The sequence below is a fragment of the Coregonus lavaretus genome (assembly GCF_964263955.1).
Source record: "Coregonus lavaretus genome assembly, chromosome: 3".
In the NCBI taxonomy this organism is placed as follows: Eukaryota; Metazoa; Chordata; class Actinopteri; order Salmoniformes; family Salmonidae; genus Coregonus; species Coregonus lavaretus.
This window is the reverse complement of record NC_139990.1, coordinates 31,450,360-31,469,332: the sequence shown is the minus strand read 5'-3', so window position 1 is coordinate 31,469,332 and position 18,973 is coordinate 31,450,360. Positions and strand designations below refer to the sequence as shown.

At 45.1% G+C, this 18,973-nt stretch overlaps 1 protein-coding gene across 1 annotated transcript in view; it reads left to right on the top strand.

Annotated features, from left to right (window-relative positions):
• The first annotated feature begins 643 nt into the window (after positions 1-643).
• Positions 644-18,973, top strand: part of LOC311107076 (RNA-binding motif, single-stranded-interacting protein 3-like) — a 241,620-nt gene continuing 223,290 nt past the window's right edge. The window contains exon 1 of the mRNA XM_084149535.1: positions 644-1,124. Coding sequence (XP_084005661.1) covers positions 1,050-1,124 — 75 coding nt within the window. The 5' untranslated portion in view covers positions 644-1,049. The remainder of the gene's footprint in view (positions 1,125-18,973) is intronic.

Here is an 18,973-nt window from a genome sequence, read left to right as displayed (position 1 = left end):
AAGCAGGCAAGAAGAAACAAGGAACACATTTTAGAAGAGCAGGAAAAGGGAGGATCGCAGACGGGAGACTCTGGATTGTCTGTCTGTTGGGCACCTGGGACACTGTCATTGTGCTTCTCATTATTCAATTTTTTGTCTCTTCTTCTCTGAACCGGTGGACCGGTAGAGATTCCTTTTTTTCTCAGTGCCGTATCAATTAGGAGCTGGGATTGTTTCTGTGTAATCTGCACTTCTCTGGCTGAACTGTTAAACACTGAGATTGCTTCATTAGGTTTGTTCCTGCCTGTCTAGGCTCTCGCGTTCCGATACTGACTCTTCCCAAAGTGTATCTGTTAGCGCGCCGCTGAGGATATAGCCTGTGTCCGACAGTACAACACAGAGCAGCTGGGATATCAGACTACAGAGGAGAGAGAGAGAGAGAGAAAGAGAGAGAGAGAGAGAGAGAGAGAGAGAGAGAGAGAGAGAGAGAGCTGAAAGAGAGAGAGAGAGCAGCCGAGTGAGCGACAGAGAGAGGGAGGCAGATACAGAGCGTAAGAGAGAGATTGAAGCCGAGGAGCGAGGTAAGCTATAGCAAGACAGCTTAAATATAAAAGTGATCTAGCTATCCTCCCCCTTTTCCTTGACTTTCTATTTCTCCTCTCCCACACTGTCCCGTGCCACCAATTTGTTTGCAGGACTGCCTAAAGCCACTGCCACCTGCTCCTCCTCATCTTCCTCCGCTACGGCTCTTCTCACGCGTTACTATCCGACACCAGCCAGTGAGGGACAGACAGGACAGGCAGCAGCTTCCATTTTTAACACTCCAGGAGATTTAACTAAAAGGCGTCGCCAGGCAGGACCTGCCCCCACAGAGGCAACCCCTCTCCCAGCCACTCTCCGTCAGACGAACCCTGCCTGCTCTCCGGAGGACCAGCAGTGATACAACACACCAGTGTGGACGGGAAAAAATAAGGGACCTACAGTCAGAGAGCCAAGCCCCAGTACTACTAACACTCGTCCGCTGCCTCCGTGTAACCATTCCCTGCCACGGCGCTAAGGATTCTAGCTACATGGGCAAGCGATTGGAACAGCAACCAATGTACCCTCAGTACACATACTACTACCCCCACTACCTCCAGACCAAGGTAGGGTACCCACAGCTCATCACTTCAGTACCTTTAACCTCCCTCCCACAGCCCTACCCCTACCCCAACCCTCTCCCCTCCTCCATCCTCCTCCTCCCCCCTCCTTCGCTCCTCCTGTCAAGCCGCTGAGTGGGGATGGGATGTGATGGATGACTGGCCTTGGCCGTAAACGTTTCAGATGGCAAGTGGCTTGCTGGTGTTTGCATGTCTCTGTCACTTGGTGAGGCATCACAATGCTAGTTTGTCCAGCCTCGGTACGGCTAGTGGAGCTGTCCGGAAGGTTGATTAATTGAGGCTAACTGGATTGGAGTTTGATAGATTTCTCCTATGTTGCGATTGTTAGGTTGGCAAACTGTTAATCGCACTGGCTTTCATGTTTCTTGGTCTGTTATTTTCAGATACTGATCATTAATATTGGGTGAAATATCAAATTACGGTGCCGTGGCATGAGTCAGAAACACAATCAGAACCACAATGGAAATAAGCCTCCAGGCTTTATTGTGTTTATATCCTCGATCATTTTTAATGTATGCAATGTTGTCTACGGCTGGAGCAGCCTACTACTTTTAATTATCTAATACATTCAATCAATCAACCAATGAGATGACTACCCACCCATATATCCTACCATTAGTAACACAATAAAAGCCGTTACTCCTATCCTGACTCAGACATGCCTTCATCATGATAACCGACATGGTGGCCAGCCGCAGGCTGACAGTAAACATGCATCTGCCAGGGCTGCCCATGTTTGCTCTAGCCGTTGTACGCATCACTACCTCTGGCGTGGAAACCTGGACTCTGGTTGGTGGCTGATGACGGGACAGTCGGGCAGACTTGAAGTCCTCCGTCATCAAAAAGATAAACTAATGCAGATAAAGTATTTCGTCATCTTCCCTCCCTATTGTAAATAGCTGCTGAGGTAGCTAACTGGAGAATCTTAGAGAAGAATATCGGCGGCCCCACCTGGTAGCCCACTGGTTTCTCTTCGGATTTATAGTTGAATACATTTGTGCTGCTTCCATATGCACCCTCCCCACTCCCTCCCTCCTTTTCTCTGTCTCAGAGCTCATCTCAGGTCTCTCAATCAGGGGTATGCCCCTCATCCCTCCCTCCCTCCCCACTCCACTCCACTTCAACAGGCATCTCTTCTCCCCCTCTTCACCATCACCTCCCACTCAAGGTCAGCGCAGACAGGATCTTGCCTCCATCAGCGATTGATGTATCTTTGAGTGCAATATCCATGTCACGCAAACTCGTCCGCCCAACAGCAGCGAGCAAGCCAAATAGCAGTGCATTTATCATGTTTAAAGTCGTCAAGAAAGGGTTTTATTTTCCCGGCTAGTTACTCTAGCTAATGCCCATTAGTGGTATGTATACCAAATGTATGTATGGGACTGTGACCAGGGCCAGTGATGTGAGAGCAGAGAGCTCTCTCTGTCTTTGTGACAGAGAGTGCAGGGAGGTAGAGCTGCTATCCCACGCTCCCATTAATGATCATTGATCGGTAGAGTAGAGGAGAGGGCCTTGGCAGTTAGGCGGGCAGGTTGGGTCCCAGCATCAGATGGCAGCTGCTTGGCCTCACAGGCAGGAAGCCCCCCTCCCCACCCTGAATTAAGCATCCGTCTACAGTCATCCAGGTCTGTCTGTTAATCTTCATTTCAGCATGCTCTTGATATGGCCTCATTATCCCAAACAGCATAAATAACTGCAAACGATGAGGAATGGGGTAGGAATTTCATGCCATTCTCATCCTTTCCGACTCCATTTTATGACGCATATCGGCAATGCTTCTCCAACCGCCGAGGAATATATAGAATCTACAGAACATCTGGGTTCTATAAGGATGAAAGACTATTATGTCGAACGTCTTCTTGGTATGACAGAATTTCATAGTCGAAAGGCATTTTTCAATTTCAATTTCAAATGTCTCATGTCGCCACATATAATTCACTGGACCCGCCACTGTTTAATGAGCACATTCCAGTTGACGGCGAGGATTAACATGTAAAACTCAGAAATGAAATGAAACGATAACATTTGGCCTTCTATTGATTAGTGCAGTGGAGCATAGCATGTGCTTCTCTTGAACAAGATTATTGATTCCTGAAAGAGCATTTTTGTGGCTTGTTTTATAAGGGACGAAGGTGAAGGGAGCCTGCAGGACAGTGCTTTGATAAGGGAATCGTTTAAAGGCTTGTTTCTCCTCCCATGCTGCTCTATGAACGAACGGAGCCAACGCTGAATCTCTCTCAGATATGATACTTTATTGAACATTGTGACTAGGATTTCACTGGTATTCTGTATTTGATTTGAGTATTTGTTTGATTTTAATCATAAGTGAATGATAGATGTTTTACAAATGAGGAAATTACAGTAAATGTATGTCCCCTGAACAATTAAGCCTCACAGATCAATTATGTAATGTAATGATAGTTATTATGGGAAATGTGTGCATTTCATCCAAACGCTATGTCTGTTGGCAACATTCTGTTTGCCTTGGCATGTCTCATGATTATCCTTATAAACTTGAATTGACAGTTATTTTTGTTTGCGACTACAGAATTTCCAAAGTACAAGTTGCGGAAGATCAAGTTAATGTCACAATAGATATATTTGTATGTCTTTTTTTTTGCCCATGGGAAATCCTTTTTCAATCAATCTCCTTTTCAATTAACTGCCTCGCAAATGCGGAGAAAGTAATCTTCTTCAGTATAGCCTACACCTGAGTCCACTGTACTACTATGACACCATTGATAGGCCTAGTCATTACACCCCTCCTATCAAGAGATCAGACAGACACACACACACACACGGTCTGTGTTACAGTCATGCTAGTAGAGCATACAGGGAGAACCTGAGAAGCTGAGGGGCAGACACAGAGATAGATTTAACGCAGGCTAATATCCCGGGCCTTAAGTAAACACCAGTCAATGGAGCCCATTGAGTGTCTCTATGCCTGTGTCTGCCTGGACCTTGGGCTCCATTTATACTCTCTCTGATTCCTTATAGTGGGAGGGTGGGGGTGGGAGATGGGGGCCAGAGGGAGGGCTGGAGGGAGGGGCAGGTTAAAAGCAAGGAAAAGGGTTTGGTTACATTACACGGGGGGAGCCATTGTGCTGCAGAAATAACAACCGGCCCATCTAAATCCTGCTGCTTTCAAGCCTGTCTAAGAGCCGCTGGCTGGCCAGCTCTATATCCCCATTCTGGGTGTAGCCTTTCAGTGTATCCTAATCAAAAGCAGAGGAAATCATGAGCTCTACGTTTTTTGTTCAATTGGGTTTTAATGGTGGATATGCTGTGAAACTGGGATAGGAACATACACTAAACAGTGCATTTGGAAAGTATTCAGACCCCTTGACTTTTTCCACATATTGTTACGTTACAGCCGTATTCTAAACATGATTAAATTGTTGTTTTTTTCCCTCAACAATCTACACACAATTTCCCATAATGACAAAGCAAAAACAGGTTTTTAGACATTTTTGCAAATGTATTACAAATAAAAAACGGAAATATCACATTTACATAAGTATTCAGACCCTTTACTCAGTACTTTGTTAAAGCACCGTTGGCAGCGATTACAGCCTCGAGTCTTCTTGGGTATGACGCTAAAAGCTTGGCACACCTGTTTTTGGGGAGTTTCTCCCATTCTTCTCTGCAGATCCTCTCAAGCTATGTGAGGTTGGATGGGGAGCGTCGCTGCACAGCTATTTTCAGGTCTTTCCAAAGACCTTGTCCCGAAGCCACTCCTGCGATGTCTTGGCTGTGTGCTAAGGGTCGTTGTCCTGTTGGAAAGTGAACCTTCGCCCCAGTCTGAGGTCCTGAGCACTCTGGAGCAGGTTTTCATCAAGGATCTCTGAGTTTTTTGCTCCATTCATCTTTCCCTCGATCCTGACCGCTGAAAAACATCCCCACTGCATGATGCTGCCACCACCATGCTTCACCGTAGGGATGGTGCCAGGTTTCCTCCAGACGTGACGCTTGGCATTCAGGCGAAAGAGTTCATCAGACCTTTAAGTCCTTTAGGTGCCTTTTATCAAACTCCAAGCAGGCTGTCGTGTGCCTTTTACTGAGGAGTGGCTTCCTTCTGGCCACTACGATAAAGGCCTGATTGGTGGAGTGCTGCAGAGATGGTTGTCCTTCTGGAAGGTTCTCCCATCTCCACAGTGGAACTCTGGAGCTCTTTCAGAGTAACCATTGGTTTCTTGGTCACCTCCCTGACCAAGGTCCTTCTCCCCCGATTGATCAGTTTGGCCGGGCTGCCAGCTCTAGGAAGAGTCTTGGTGGTTCCAAACTTCTTCCATTTAAGAATGATGGAGGCCACTGTGTTCTTGGGGACCTTCAATGCTGCAGACATTTTTTGGTACCCTTCCCCAGATTTGTGCCTCAACACATTTCTGTCTCGGAGCTCTACGGACAATTTCTTCGACCTCATGGCTTGGTTTTTGCTTTGACATGCACTGTCAACTGTGGGACCTTTATATAGACAGGTGTGTGCCTTTCCAAATCATGTCCAATCAATTGAATTTACCACAGGCATACTCCAATCAAGTTGTAGAAACATCTCAAGGATGATAAATGGAATCAGGATGCACTTGAGTTCAATTCTGAGAAAGGGTCTGAATACTTATGTAAATACTTGTGAAAAATTGTTATAGAAATTAGCAACATTTCAAAAAACCTGTTTTCGCTTGTCATTATGGGGTATTGTGTGTAGATTGATGAGAAAAAATAATAATTTAATCAATTTTAGAATAAGGCTGTAACGTAACAAAATGTGGAAAAAGTCAACGGGTCTGAATAGTTTCCAAATGCACTGTATATACAAAAGTATGTGGACACCCCTTCAAATTAGTGGATTCGGGTATTTCAGCCACACCCATTTCTGATAGGTGTATAAAATCTAGCACTCAGTCATGCAATCTCCATAGACAAACATTGGGCTCCTGAGTGGCGCAGCGGTCTAAGGCACTGCATCTCAGTGCTTGAGGCATCACTACAGACCCCCTGGTTTGATTCCAGGCTGTATCACAACCGGCCGTGATTGGGAGTCCCATAGGGCGGCGCACAATTGGCCCAGCGTCGTCCGGGTTTGGCCGGTGTAGGCCGTCATTGTAAATAAGAATTTGTTCTTAACTGACTTGCCTAGTTAAATAAAGGTAAATCAATAAATTGGCAGTAGAATGGGCTTATTGAAGAGTTCAGTGACTTTCAACGTAGCACCGTCATAGGATGCCACCTTTCAAACAAGTCAGTTCATAACATTTCTGCCCTGCTAGAGCTTCCCCTGTCAAATGTAAGTGCTGTTATTGTGAAGTGGAAACGTCTAGGAGCAATAACGGCTCATCCTCGAAGTGGTAGGCCACACAAGCTCACAGAATGTGAGTGCTGAAGCGCGTAGCGCGTAAAAATCGTCTGTCCTTGGTTGCACAATAACTGTTCGTCATGAAATGGGGTTCTATGGCCGGCAGACGCACACAAGCCTAAGATCACCATGTGCAATGCCAAGCGCTGGCTGGAGTGGTGTAGAGCTCGCCGCCATTGGACTCTGGAGCAGTGGAAACGCATTCTCTGGAGTGATGAATCACGCTTTACCATCTGGCAGTCCGACGGACAAATCTGGGTTTGGCGGATGCCAGGAGAACCCTACCTGCCCAAATGCATAGTGCCAACTGTAAAGTTTGTTGGAGGAGGAATAATGGTCTGGGGCTGTTTTTCATGGTTCGGGCTAGGCCCCTTAGTTCCAGTGAAGGGAAATCTTAATGCTACAGCATACAATTACATTCTAGAAGATTCTGTGCTTCCAACTTTGTGGCAATAGTTTGGGAAGGACCTTTCCTGTTTCAGCATGACAATGCCCCAGTGCACAAAGCGAGGTCCATATAGAAATGGTTTGCCGAGATCGGTGTGGAAGAACTTGACTGGCCTGCACAGAGCCCTGACCTCAACCCCATCGAACACTTTTGGGATGAATTGGAACATTGACTGCAAGCCAGGCCTAATCGCCCAACATCAGTCCCCGTCCTCACTAATGCTCTTGTGGCTGAATGGAAGCAAGTCCCCGCAGCAATGTTCCAGCATCTAGTGGGAAGCCTTCCCAGAAGAGTGGAGGGTGTTATAGCAGCAAAGGGGGGACCAACTCCATATTGATGTCCATGATTTTGGAATGAGATGTTCGACGAGCAGGTGTCCACATACTTTTGGTCATGTATTGTAGCTAGTCATCTGCTGATGCAAATATCTATGAGTGCAGCACAAAGCGCTCCAGCTAGGAGAGGATATTATATTTACTGTTCTCAAGCTATATGCTTATTATTGTTCATATTAATATAACACAGCATCATAGAACACAGTTAGTCATTTCTAGACACAATTCTTAATATGTGCTTCAAGAATGATTGAACGAAATCACATGCAGAGGCAGTGCTGTTGAAATCCTTGCATTAAGCTCATTTAGTCAGTAGACAATAAAGGTTGGCAGCAGCTTCTCAACTAGCTCCCTCTCTCTCTTGTTTTCCCTCCCCTAGCTCACCACCACAATCCAGGGGCTTTTTGATCATTAATCAACCCACGCCCACACCTCTGGTTTTTATCTGCCTGCGCCTGTTATCTCGCCATACAATCCCTCTACACTTAGCTGTTACTCAGTGGATTTTTTCATTTATCTACCTGTGTGCTGTACATAACACAACGCTTGTGGCCTACTTCTCATTCATCAACTAGCAGCTCGGCCCCTGTCTACACACATACATTAGTCTACACTGTACCCGCCGCCACCGCCGCCACCTCATAAGCACTGAGTGAGCTACAGAGTCCTGCCCCTTACACACTCACGTCCACATCTCATTACGACTGCTTTGTGAGAGTGTGTTCTGCCTTTTGACGTTCAATATTGATTATATCGAAGAGAAGAAGAAACATGGGAACATGAGATGGCATCTTCCATTTTCTCTGTTCCGGTCTCCTCTAGTTCATCCCTCAGAGCCATAACTATCAGATGGGACTCAGGGACTTGACTTGGATTTACTGTCAAATGTATTTAGCTGTAAATGTAACTGTAGCACAATGAATGTAGGCATAGTGTATCCTGCATACCCTCCATGGCTATGACCACAGATGCTCCCTGGCTGTGAGTTTGTGAGTGAATGGCAATGAGTGAGTGCTGCTGGCGGTGGTGTCAGTGTGACCTCAGGGAGCCCTGGTCACCGCGTTCTCCGTCCCCGGGCCATCTGGAGCCACAAGCAGGTCTGCTCTACAGAGGGAAGCTAGGCGGCTGCTGCTGCTTCTGCTGCATGGGGGCCAGGGGCTGGAGTATAGCAGAGTCCTGCATCACTACAGTGAAGTGGAGTGGGCTCAGGGATGCCCAGTGGAGCCCTACTACGGATTCCTTTGTTTCCTGGTCTTGCTTTTCTGCAAGTGCACGCTCTATTTTTTGTTTGTCTTTGATGCTGTGGCTCATACACATGGTCTATGTCGCTGTCCCTCCCTCTCTTTTATTTTGCCTTTCAAGTTCTCTCCCAATTTCACCCTCTCTCCATCATTTTCTCTCTTTCATTTCCCCTCTTTTTCTGTCTAACTCCCTCTGTCTTGGAGCCCTCGCTGACTCCTGTGCAGGATGGCAGGAGTGGCGGTAGAGACACCTCCTGTAAATGCCCCTTTTTACATTCACTTACGGATATTAACATCAGAGAAGTAGGACATGAATAGAACTAGTTGCAGGGCAGGCAAACCAAGAGCCTTGTATTCTGAACCGCATAACTGCAATTCCGAGGGTACAAGATACCATCTCGCTTCGCCCCATTCTGGAAAGACAGCACAGAGCGGGCAGAATGTTTATTGAGAAAGCCTGCTGTGAGTGCCGCGCTCTGTTAACGGGAGCATGCCTCTCTGAGCTAGGTTAGGCAGCAGCTATGTGGTTGAGGGTCTTAGCTACCTCTGGAAGAGACTGACACGATGTTAGTGAAGGGGTGTGTTGTTCTACTGTAACCGTAGCCCCGGCTGTCTGTCTGCTGTTTCTGGCCTGCCTCTGCTCTGGCAGCCGGCTTCAGGACGGAAACAACGGTCTCACGGCGTGGCGCGGTGCTCACTCACTCAGAGCTAGCCAGGGTAATTGCTCCTGCATTTTTAACCAAGGGCTGGCGTTTGAAGAATCCGATGGATCCCCTGCTTTTTACTTGCTAGAGAAAGGCAGTTTGTTTGCATGTGGCTGTCCGGGAGTCTGTGAGAGTGAGGGGCTTGTCTCTGTGTTCATATGCAATGAGAGATAATCATCAGCCTATTTTAGCCATCCTCTCAGGGACATGGCATGGCTGTCCCAGCACTCCGCATGGTTTCAGCTTATTATAGGGTTATATTCTAGTCTGTGGTCTGAGCCATACCAGCCGTCTATGTAATGATGAACAGAGAAAGCCTAATGACATCAAAACAGAGAGCAGAGCTCCCCTCTCAAAATGTGCCTCTGTTGTAAGAGAAGACAGCCTGGAGATAAAAACAGAAACAGAGTTAAGAGTTTCAGGAAATTGTTAAAAATGTGAGTCTCACTTAAAGTTACTACAAAGTTCAAGTGGGGAGTCTTTCTGGATTGACATTCTGGGAAACGTACCAGGGTTTGCATGTTGGAGTAAGTCAGTAAGAGTCTGGGAAAAGTACCAGCTGAGAGTTTCTACTAACAGTCTCATTTTTCATTATGTGATTGCATCCCCCTAATAATGACATCATAGTTTGACAGTTCAAATCCTTTGGTGGTGCACATCTCACTCTGTGGAATTTTCATTTTATTTCCATTCTAGCCACACAAACCAATGATCTAGTGTCTCTAATCAGATCTGCAGACATGGAAATGGAGGGAGATTCGAGCCACAGCCATGCAAATGGTGGTGTAGCCTTACCAGAGAGGCCCAGCCTGGCCGTTCAAACATGTACAGCCCCTAACATTTACCCTACAGAGCTGCATTAGCAATGGCAAACTCAATGAAAATACCGTGTCACAACTAGCTTGAAAATGGCTGTGGAAAAAGCAAATTCTGCCATGAAGGAGGATAAGCAAATAGGCATGAGGACTTGAATAGCTGCCAGTAGTGTCGGAGCCCTCTAACTAAACCACAATGAGTTCCTATACAAACAGAGATACGTGCACCAATTTGGTGTGGCAGATGAACCTTTTCAAGCTTATGCGCGAACTGGGATTACCAAATGCAAACAGTCCATTCTCGGGGCTCTATTCGTGTTAAATGATTCAAGCCGCCCTTGTATTTTTTGTCTGAGTGATTCTTTTGGCAGACCTTCAGAACGCCCTAACCCCTCCCCAATGCCACGGCTTGGGAGTATTAGTCAGCGAGTGGAAAAACACAGAATGGGACAGGTAGGCGGAATGAATTAGATTGCAAGGACACCGGTGTGGAGAGAGGGAGAGCCAAGTAGTCACGCAGCAGTAGGATGAATGGAGAATAAGAGAACGCCGTTGGCATTATAGAGTTGAATAGGATTAAAGATGATTATTGTTCGCCAGTAATTAGTAGCACATAAACAGCCATTGGCAACAGAATTAAAAAGTGGCATTATGATGTGTGTTCTCCATACAAGATGTCTCTTCTTGCGCTTTTCAACAGTTCCTCACTCTGCTTTGCAGGCAGCCACATTCTCGGGGTAAAGGTTATGTTTTGTAACAGATGACTGCATGTGACTGACTTGCATGGTTCAGGCTTAGCTGTAGAACACCAGTTTCTCCTGCACAATCTGCACTGGTGCGTACAGTATCTCCCGTCTCTTCTCCTCGCATAAATTATTAAGGTCACCCACATGTTCTGGAGAGAAGAAGATAGAGGAGTTGCATCCCGTGACTCAACGGCTTAATGCCTCGTGTCTGTGAGAGACAGAGAGAAAAACCTTCTTTGGCATGAAAGGTTGACACGACAGCACCAGTTAGAGTTGTGAATCAAATGTAGCCTATTACATGCAAATGTGTGTTTTTGAATACTTGCTTTGGAAGTGTGGATGAAGTCTAATTGTTTTTCATATATTTTGAGTCCTTGGGCTTTTTAGAAGACATGGGTAAGAATTCCCTGTCGCATTTCCTCTCTCTCATTAGCTTTTTTGAGGACCCTGTGGAAGACTGGTATCCATTATTTATCGCCTAGCCCCAAAAACAGCAGCTGCATGCTTGTGTAATTGACGTATGTTCTGCTTTTGCAAGCATATTGGGAATAATTATTCTGTATAGAGATTTATATCAGGCTTACGAGGACACACTGCAACAGAACTTGTTCTCTGCTAACAATGACTGATCAAAAAGAGTTCCCAACTCAGATAACTTGAACTTTGGGCCACACTGGCCAATTAACCACAATGGCATCTTGCCTAGTATCTGCGGATGCTCCGGCAGAACTACTGTAACCGTCAAAGCCGTTAGAATTCAGCCGATAAAGCAATAAAGCCTCGCTCGTATAGATAGAGCTGCAGTCTGCTCCATTCAGTGCAAATTCTGTGCCCTCAGCACTTTGGGCCTGCAATTAATCACCAAGCTGACATGGCCTCCCCTCCAACGTTGAATAAACACTCCAGTAACGGTGACACAATGTTCCCCTAGCCACGCAGCTACAGTTCTATTCGTTAAGACTGTTACTGTAGGCTCTCTGAAATGTTTAGGAACTCTGTACCCCAGTTATGTTACATCTTCTTCTCCGTTCGAGATGATCTGTTTGGGTATGGATTGCAGTTTTACAGCCAGCGGTTGCTGCAGCGGGAGGCCCTCTATCCTGCCTTGTAGGGGCATGGACGCCCTCCACGTCCAGTACCAGGGCCTGTCTGTCGCATAAGCGCTGCACATCTGTTTATCCCATCCACATGTGTAGGGGGGGCCCACGCCGGTATATTGGGCAATTTCCTCTGTGATTGGTGGAAGAGGATGGTCCTTTAAAGGCTCTCTGTCGGGGGGGTTTATCTAGTGGATCACTGGTGTTGTCGTGCCATTACCGTGGTGACGGCCGGGGGCCTCGTTTTCAGCGAGAGGGCTGAGGCAGCCCCTGACATGTGAGTGCGGGTCAGCCAAGGTCACCATACCACAGAGCCTGATGCAGCGCCTTCAGACATGCATACATATGAACATATTGAGATTTAGATGAAGATAACGAATGGATGACATGCACACATGAATAGTTTGCGAGAGAAAACACGCTTTTAAGTATGTACAGATACAAATGCACAGACACACACATATTAATGAAGACTGTGACACACTTAAAACATGCAAAGTCATACTCATACTGTACATAAACATGGTTTGCATCCCATGACCAGGGCTCTGATCAAAAGAAGTGCACTATATAACGAATAGGGTACCATTTGGGATGCACCCATACGGTGCATACATACATACATACATAGCATATTAAAACACAGAAACATAAGCACTCTCAACCTTTAAAGAAATTAGGGCTGGCTGGACTTTCATTGAAGAGGAGGGGGGAAACAGTGCTGTGTTGTGAGAGTGAGGTAGAGGGTGGGAGCACTGCATAGTCCATTGAGTTCACTGAGCAGAGTGACACACAATCACTCTTATACGCAAACACAAACATATACACATACAGACACAGACATGCACGCACACACACATGACGCACGCACCCACTCACACACACACACACACACACAAACAGATACACAGACACACACAAACTTCCAGAGAGTCAGGCCGGTGGAGAGGGCCCTTGTAAATGGTCTGTGGTAGTCAGGCTTTCGGTAGAAAAGATGGCGTATTGAATACACAGCGGTAAAAATCACCTCAAGATAAAAACGTAATATTCAATATCAGTAAGTTAGACTAAATATTAGCACTTCATATATTCGAGGGTAATAACATTCAATCTGGAGAATAACACAAACAAATTATAAGGCTAGAGAAATGTATCGACAAATATTACAACAACGTGCAACACCCAAACATGACGGAAGATAAACGAGGAGAATCAATCTCCAAGAGAAAACGTGACTCGTCGACTGATACAGATGATTTATGCTTTTCACCACTGGGACTGGTAAGTGTGGCAAGCGACCTGTTGAAGTCGATAAATGACAAACTGGGCATACTAGAGTTGGTCAGTAATGATGTAAAAGAGTTGAAGGCGAGTCTTGAAATGAGTGACGGAAAAGCTGCGATAATGGAGAAAGATACAAATAAACTAAAAGAGACAGTCACTAAGATTAGAAACGGACGTTAAGGAACTTAAAAAGGAGAACAACTTTCTGAGAGAAAATCTAGTACTTACGGGTATCCAGGAAAAAGAGGAAGAGGTAACCGAGACTATTGTGAAGGACTTCTTTCTAACAGCGCTTCAAATCCCACTCGAGGCTGTCGATAAAATCCAACTCGAACGTGTACACCATTTTGGACAAAGAGGACAGAGATATGAGCGTCCAATCGTTGCCAAATGTGCTTTTTTTTAAGGATAAAGTAATGGTTAAAAGCCTAGGTAAAAGACTTGCTGGCACCAAAATAGGAATGAATGATCAGTTCCCGAGGGAGATTGCAGAACGGCGCAAAGTTCTGTACCCAATCTTCAAGGAAAATAGATTAAAAGGGAAGCGTGTTGCTCTTGTTGTCGATAAACTGTATATTGACAACCAAATGTACCGCGACACAAAGACTACTCCATGGCTATTCTGAAAGTTCTAATAGAGGAGTCAAATAATGGAGCACCCAATACTAGCCATGGTAGGGATTGTAATAATAAAGAACATTTATAGTATGTATAGTATTTTATAAAAGGATAAAACCATATTACAAGAAAAGATAACAAGCAAAATAATACATCTTCAAATACAACTAATTAGAACACATGTACTCAATCAACATAGTGGAGATAAAAACATAGCGAACAGAAGACATAGAAGGCACAGTATGTGGGTATGTGTGGATGAATTGTGATGGAAGGTGTGGTGTGTGTTTTTGTGTTTGAATAAGTGTGGCGTTAAGTGAGTGAGAAAGGAAATGGTTGCATATCCCAGAACCAACGTGTGTCTGTGAGCAGGGGTTGTGAGAGAGAGCTTTCAATGTTGTGCAGATGAGGGATATACATTTTAAAATATAGTATACATCTAATCAATTTTTTTATTGTCCTATCATGATGGAACGATCCCCAACCCTATATCCTATACACCCACTTGAGTGACCCATACACCAAAGAGAAGTTCCCATCTGTTTTATGGACCTGCTGTGAGTTGCCTATATGCAGCCTAAACAGAAAAATACATGCGGTCAGAGACCTACTTGAGCAGCACCGCCCCCTCAAGATTCTGAGCATGCCTGGCAGGGTTGGTCCTACAAGCCAGAGCCCCCTGATGGGAGAGCATAATATACAAGGAAATTCTCAAAGCTGCTAATGAGAACCTTGACGACCTTGTACCTAGCAGGTGGGGATTCCGGTGGGGTACCCCCACCCAGGTAGAGGCAGTGCTGGCAACACTGGCTGCAGTAACCCATGGGGAGGGGGTCACACTCGGACAATCAGAGAGGGGGCTTATTATTGTGGCCCAAGTGGCACAAAATAATCAAAGATCTGACTGCACGGAGATGCTTGGGAAAAATGGTTACAACGGGGTACCAGAGTGTTTGTGTCTCAGGTGAAGAGGGTGGATCTGATCTCCATCACCTAGGACTTGACATAGATTAAATAGATTAACCGAATCTCACATTGTTGTCAATTTTTGCTCAATCTTGCATGCTTTCTCAAACAGCTGTAACTGTATATGCATTCGTAAATCAGGTCCTTTCTTGAGTTGGGCTCTGGGATGTAACAACCGTTGAGCATCTGATCTTATGGTTGATTGTGGAGGAAAGGGGTTGAGTGTGTTAGAGTATATGCGTGTATGTTTATCCCACATCTGTTGCAAGGGGGTAAGGATGTTAGGAAGAATATAGGATGAACCACAATAATTGTTTGCTAAAATAATAATTGCTTGTCAAAAATGTAATGTAATACAATGGCAATCCGGGTTATAGGTTAAAATCGTACGCATCAACTGGCGACATTATTACGCATATTAATCGAAAATGATGGACAATGAGATATGCAAGATATTTGAATGGATATATATTTTTAAATAGCTATATATATATATTGAGGTGAGAGCATTGGAAATGCTTTTGGCGGTTGACCTGCTTCTGTTTTGTGGATGGCACTGTGTGCTGTTTTCGATGGATGGGTCCTGGCCTCTCGGGGGCCTAGGGATTCGGGGGAACGGGGGTGGTATGCTGAACACTGGGATGACGGCCCAACTTGGGATGGGGAGGGGCTTTAGCGGGGGAAATATACTTCTCCCATGGGCAAAGGAACTCAAAAGGGGTGATGATATTAATTAACAGTAATTTCGATCCGAATGTGCAAATTGTCCAAACAGATACGCAAGGTAGATGGATTATTTTAAATATGTTATTGGACCATAAACAGATATGGCTCATTAACCTTTACGGACCAAATAATGATGATCCACACTTCTTTGACAATATATATAATAAATTATCAACTCTGCAAGCAATTCAAGACTCTATTATTATGGTGGGAGATTATAATACCATTTTAACCCTCCCGTTGTCCTAGGGTCAAAATGACCCGCCACTGTGTTGAACCAACTTTATTTAATTTTTATATTTTTGGGATCATTTGTGAGAAGGAGGCAGTGATACTTTCTTTAAAGTCTCACTGCCTCCTTCTCACAAATGATCCCAAAAATATAAAAATTAAATAAAGTTGGTTCAACACAGTGGCGGGTCATTTTGACCCTAGGACAACGGGAGGGTTAAATAGCTCAATGGACCGTAAAGGAAATCACACTACAAACAATCACCCTCATGATCTTAAGGAAATTGTGAATGTCATGGATACATTAGAACTAGTAGATACAGTGGGGAGAACAAGTATTTGATACACTGCCGATTTTGCAGGTTTTCCTACTTACAAAGCATGGAGAGGTCTGTAATTTTTATCATAGGTACACTTCAACTGTGAGAGACGGAATCTAAAACAAAAATCCAGAAAATCACATTGTATGATTGTTAAGTAATTAATTAGCATTTTATTGCATGACATAAGTATTTGATACATCAGAAAAGCAGAACTTAATATTTGGTACAGAAACCTTTGTTTGCAATTACAGAGATCATACGTTTCCTGTAGGTCTTGACCAGGTTTGCACACACTGCAGCAGGGATTTTGGCCCACTCCTCCATACAGACCTTCTCCAGATCCTTCAGGTTTCGGGGCTGTCGCTGGGCAATACGGACTTTCAGCTCCCTCCAAAGATTTTCTATTGGGTTCAGGTCTGGAGACTGGCTAGGCCACTCCAGGACCTTGAGATGCTTCTTACGGAGCCACTCCTTAGTTGCCCTGGCTGTGTGTTTCGGGTCGTTGTCATGCTGGAAGACCCAGCCACAACCCATCTTCAATGCTCTTACTGAGGGAAGGAGTTTGTTGGCCAAGATCTCGCGATACATGGCCCCATCCATCCTCCCCTCAATACGGTGCAGTCGTCCTGTCCCCTTTGCAGAAAAGCATCCCCAGAGAATGATGTTTCCACCTCCATGCTTCACGGTTGGGATGGTGTTCTTGGGGTTGTACTCATCCTTCTACTTCCTCCAAACACGGCGAGTGGAGTTTAGACCAAAAAGCTCTATTTTTGTCTCATCAGACCACATGACCTTCTCCCATTCCACCTCTGGATCATCCAGATGGTCATTGGCAAACTTCAGACGGGCCTGGCCATGTGCTGACTTGAGCAGGGGGACCTTGCGTGCGCTGCAGGATTTTAATCAATGACGGCGTAGTGTGTTACTAATTGTTTTCTTTGAGACTGTGATCCCAGCTCTCTTCTGCAGTGTAGTTCTGGGCTGATCCCTCACCTTCCTCATGATCATTGATGCCCCACGAGGTGAGATCTTGCATGGAGCCCCAGACCGAGGGTGATTGACCGTCATCTTGAACTTCTTCCATTTTCTAATAATTGCGCCAACAGTTGTTGCCTTCTCACCAAGCTGCTTGCCTATTGTCCTGTAGCCCATCCCAGCATTGTGCAGGTCTACAATTTTATCCCTGATGTCCTTACACAGCTCTCTGGTCTTGGCCATTGTGGAGAGGTTGGAGTCTGTTTGATTGAGTGTGTGGACAGGTGTCTTTTATACAGGTAACGAGTTCAAACAGGTGCAGATAATACAGGTAATGAGTGGAGAACAGGAGGGCTTCTTAAAAAAAAACTAACAGGTCTGTGAGAGCCGGAATTCTTACTGGTTGGTAGGTGATCAAATACTTATGTCATGCAATAAAATGCAAATGAATTACTTAAAAATCATACAATGTGATTTTATGGATTTTTGTTTTAGATTCCGTCTCTCACAGTTGAAGTGTACCTATGATAAAAATTACAGACCTCTACATGCTTTGTAAGTAGGAAAACCTGCAAAATCGGCAGTGTATCAAATACTTGTTCTCCCCACTGTATATTGAGGCTTAAATATCCTGATCTAGTGAGATATACATGGCGGAGACTCAAGTTCTCCCACTTAAAAAGATGAGAGAGGCCTGTAATTTTCATCATAGGTACACGTCAACTATGACAGACAAAATGAGAAAAAAAATACAGAAAATCACATTGTAGGATTTTTAATGACTTTATTTGCAAATTATGGTGGAAAATAAGTATTTGGTCAATAACAAAAGTTTCTCAATACTTTGTAATATACCCTTTGTTGGCAATGACACAGGTCAAACGTTTTCTGTAAGTCTTCACAAGGTTTTCACACACTGTTGCTGGTATTTTGGCCCATTCCTCCATGCAGATCTCCTCTAGAGCAGTGATGTTTTGGGGCTGTCGCTGGGCAACACGGACTTTCAACTCCCTCCAAAGATTTTCTATGGGGTTGAGATCTGGAGACTGGCTAGGCCACTCCAGGACCTTGAAATGCTTCTTACGAAGCCACTCCTTCGTTGCCCGGGCGGTGTGTTTGGGATCATTGTCATGCTGAAAGACCCAGCCACATTTCATCTTCAATGCCCTTGCTGATGGAAGGAGGTTTTCACTCAGAATATCACGATACATGGCCCCATTCATTCTTTCCTTTACACGGATCAGTCGTCCTGGTCCCTTTGCAGAAAAACAGCCCCAAAGCATGATGTTTCCACCCCCATGCTTCACAGTAGGTATGGTGTTCTTTGGATGCAACTCAGCATTCTTTGTCCTCCAAACACGACGAGTTGAGTTTTTACCAAAAAGTTATATTTTGGTTTCATCTGACCATATGAAATTCTCCCAATCCTCTTCTGGATCATCCAAATGCACTCTAGCAAACTTCAGACGGGCCTGGACATGTACTGGCTTAAGCAGGGGGACACGTCTGGCACTGCAGGATTTGAGTCCCTGGTGGCGTAGTGTGTTACTGATGGTAGGCTTTGTTACTTTGGTCCCAGCTCTCTGCAGGTCATTCACTAGGTCCCCCCGTGTGGTTCTGGGATTTTTGCTCACCGTTCTTGTGATCATTTTGACCCCACGGGGTGAGATCTTGCGTGGAGCCCCAGATCGAGGGAGATTATCAGTGGTCTTGTATGTCTTCCATTTCCTAATAATTGCTCCCACAGTTGATTTCTTCAAACCAAGCTGCTTACCTATTGCAGATTCAGTCTTCCCAGCCTGGTGCAGGTCTACAATTTTGTTTCTGGTGTCCTTTGACAGGTCTTGGCCATAGAGGAGTTTGGAGTGTGACTGTTTGAGGTTGTGGACAGGTGTCTTTTATACTGATAACAAGTTCAAACAGGTGCCATTAATACAGGTAACGAATGGAGGACAGAGGAGCCTCTTAAAGA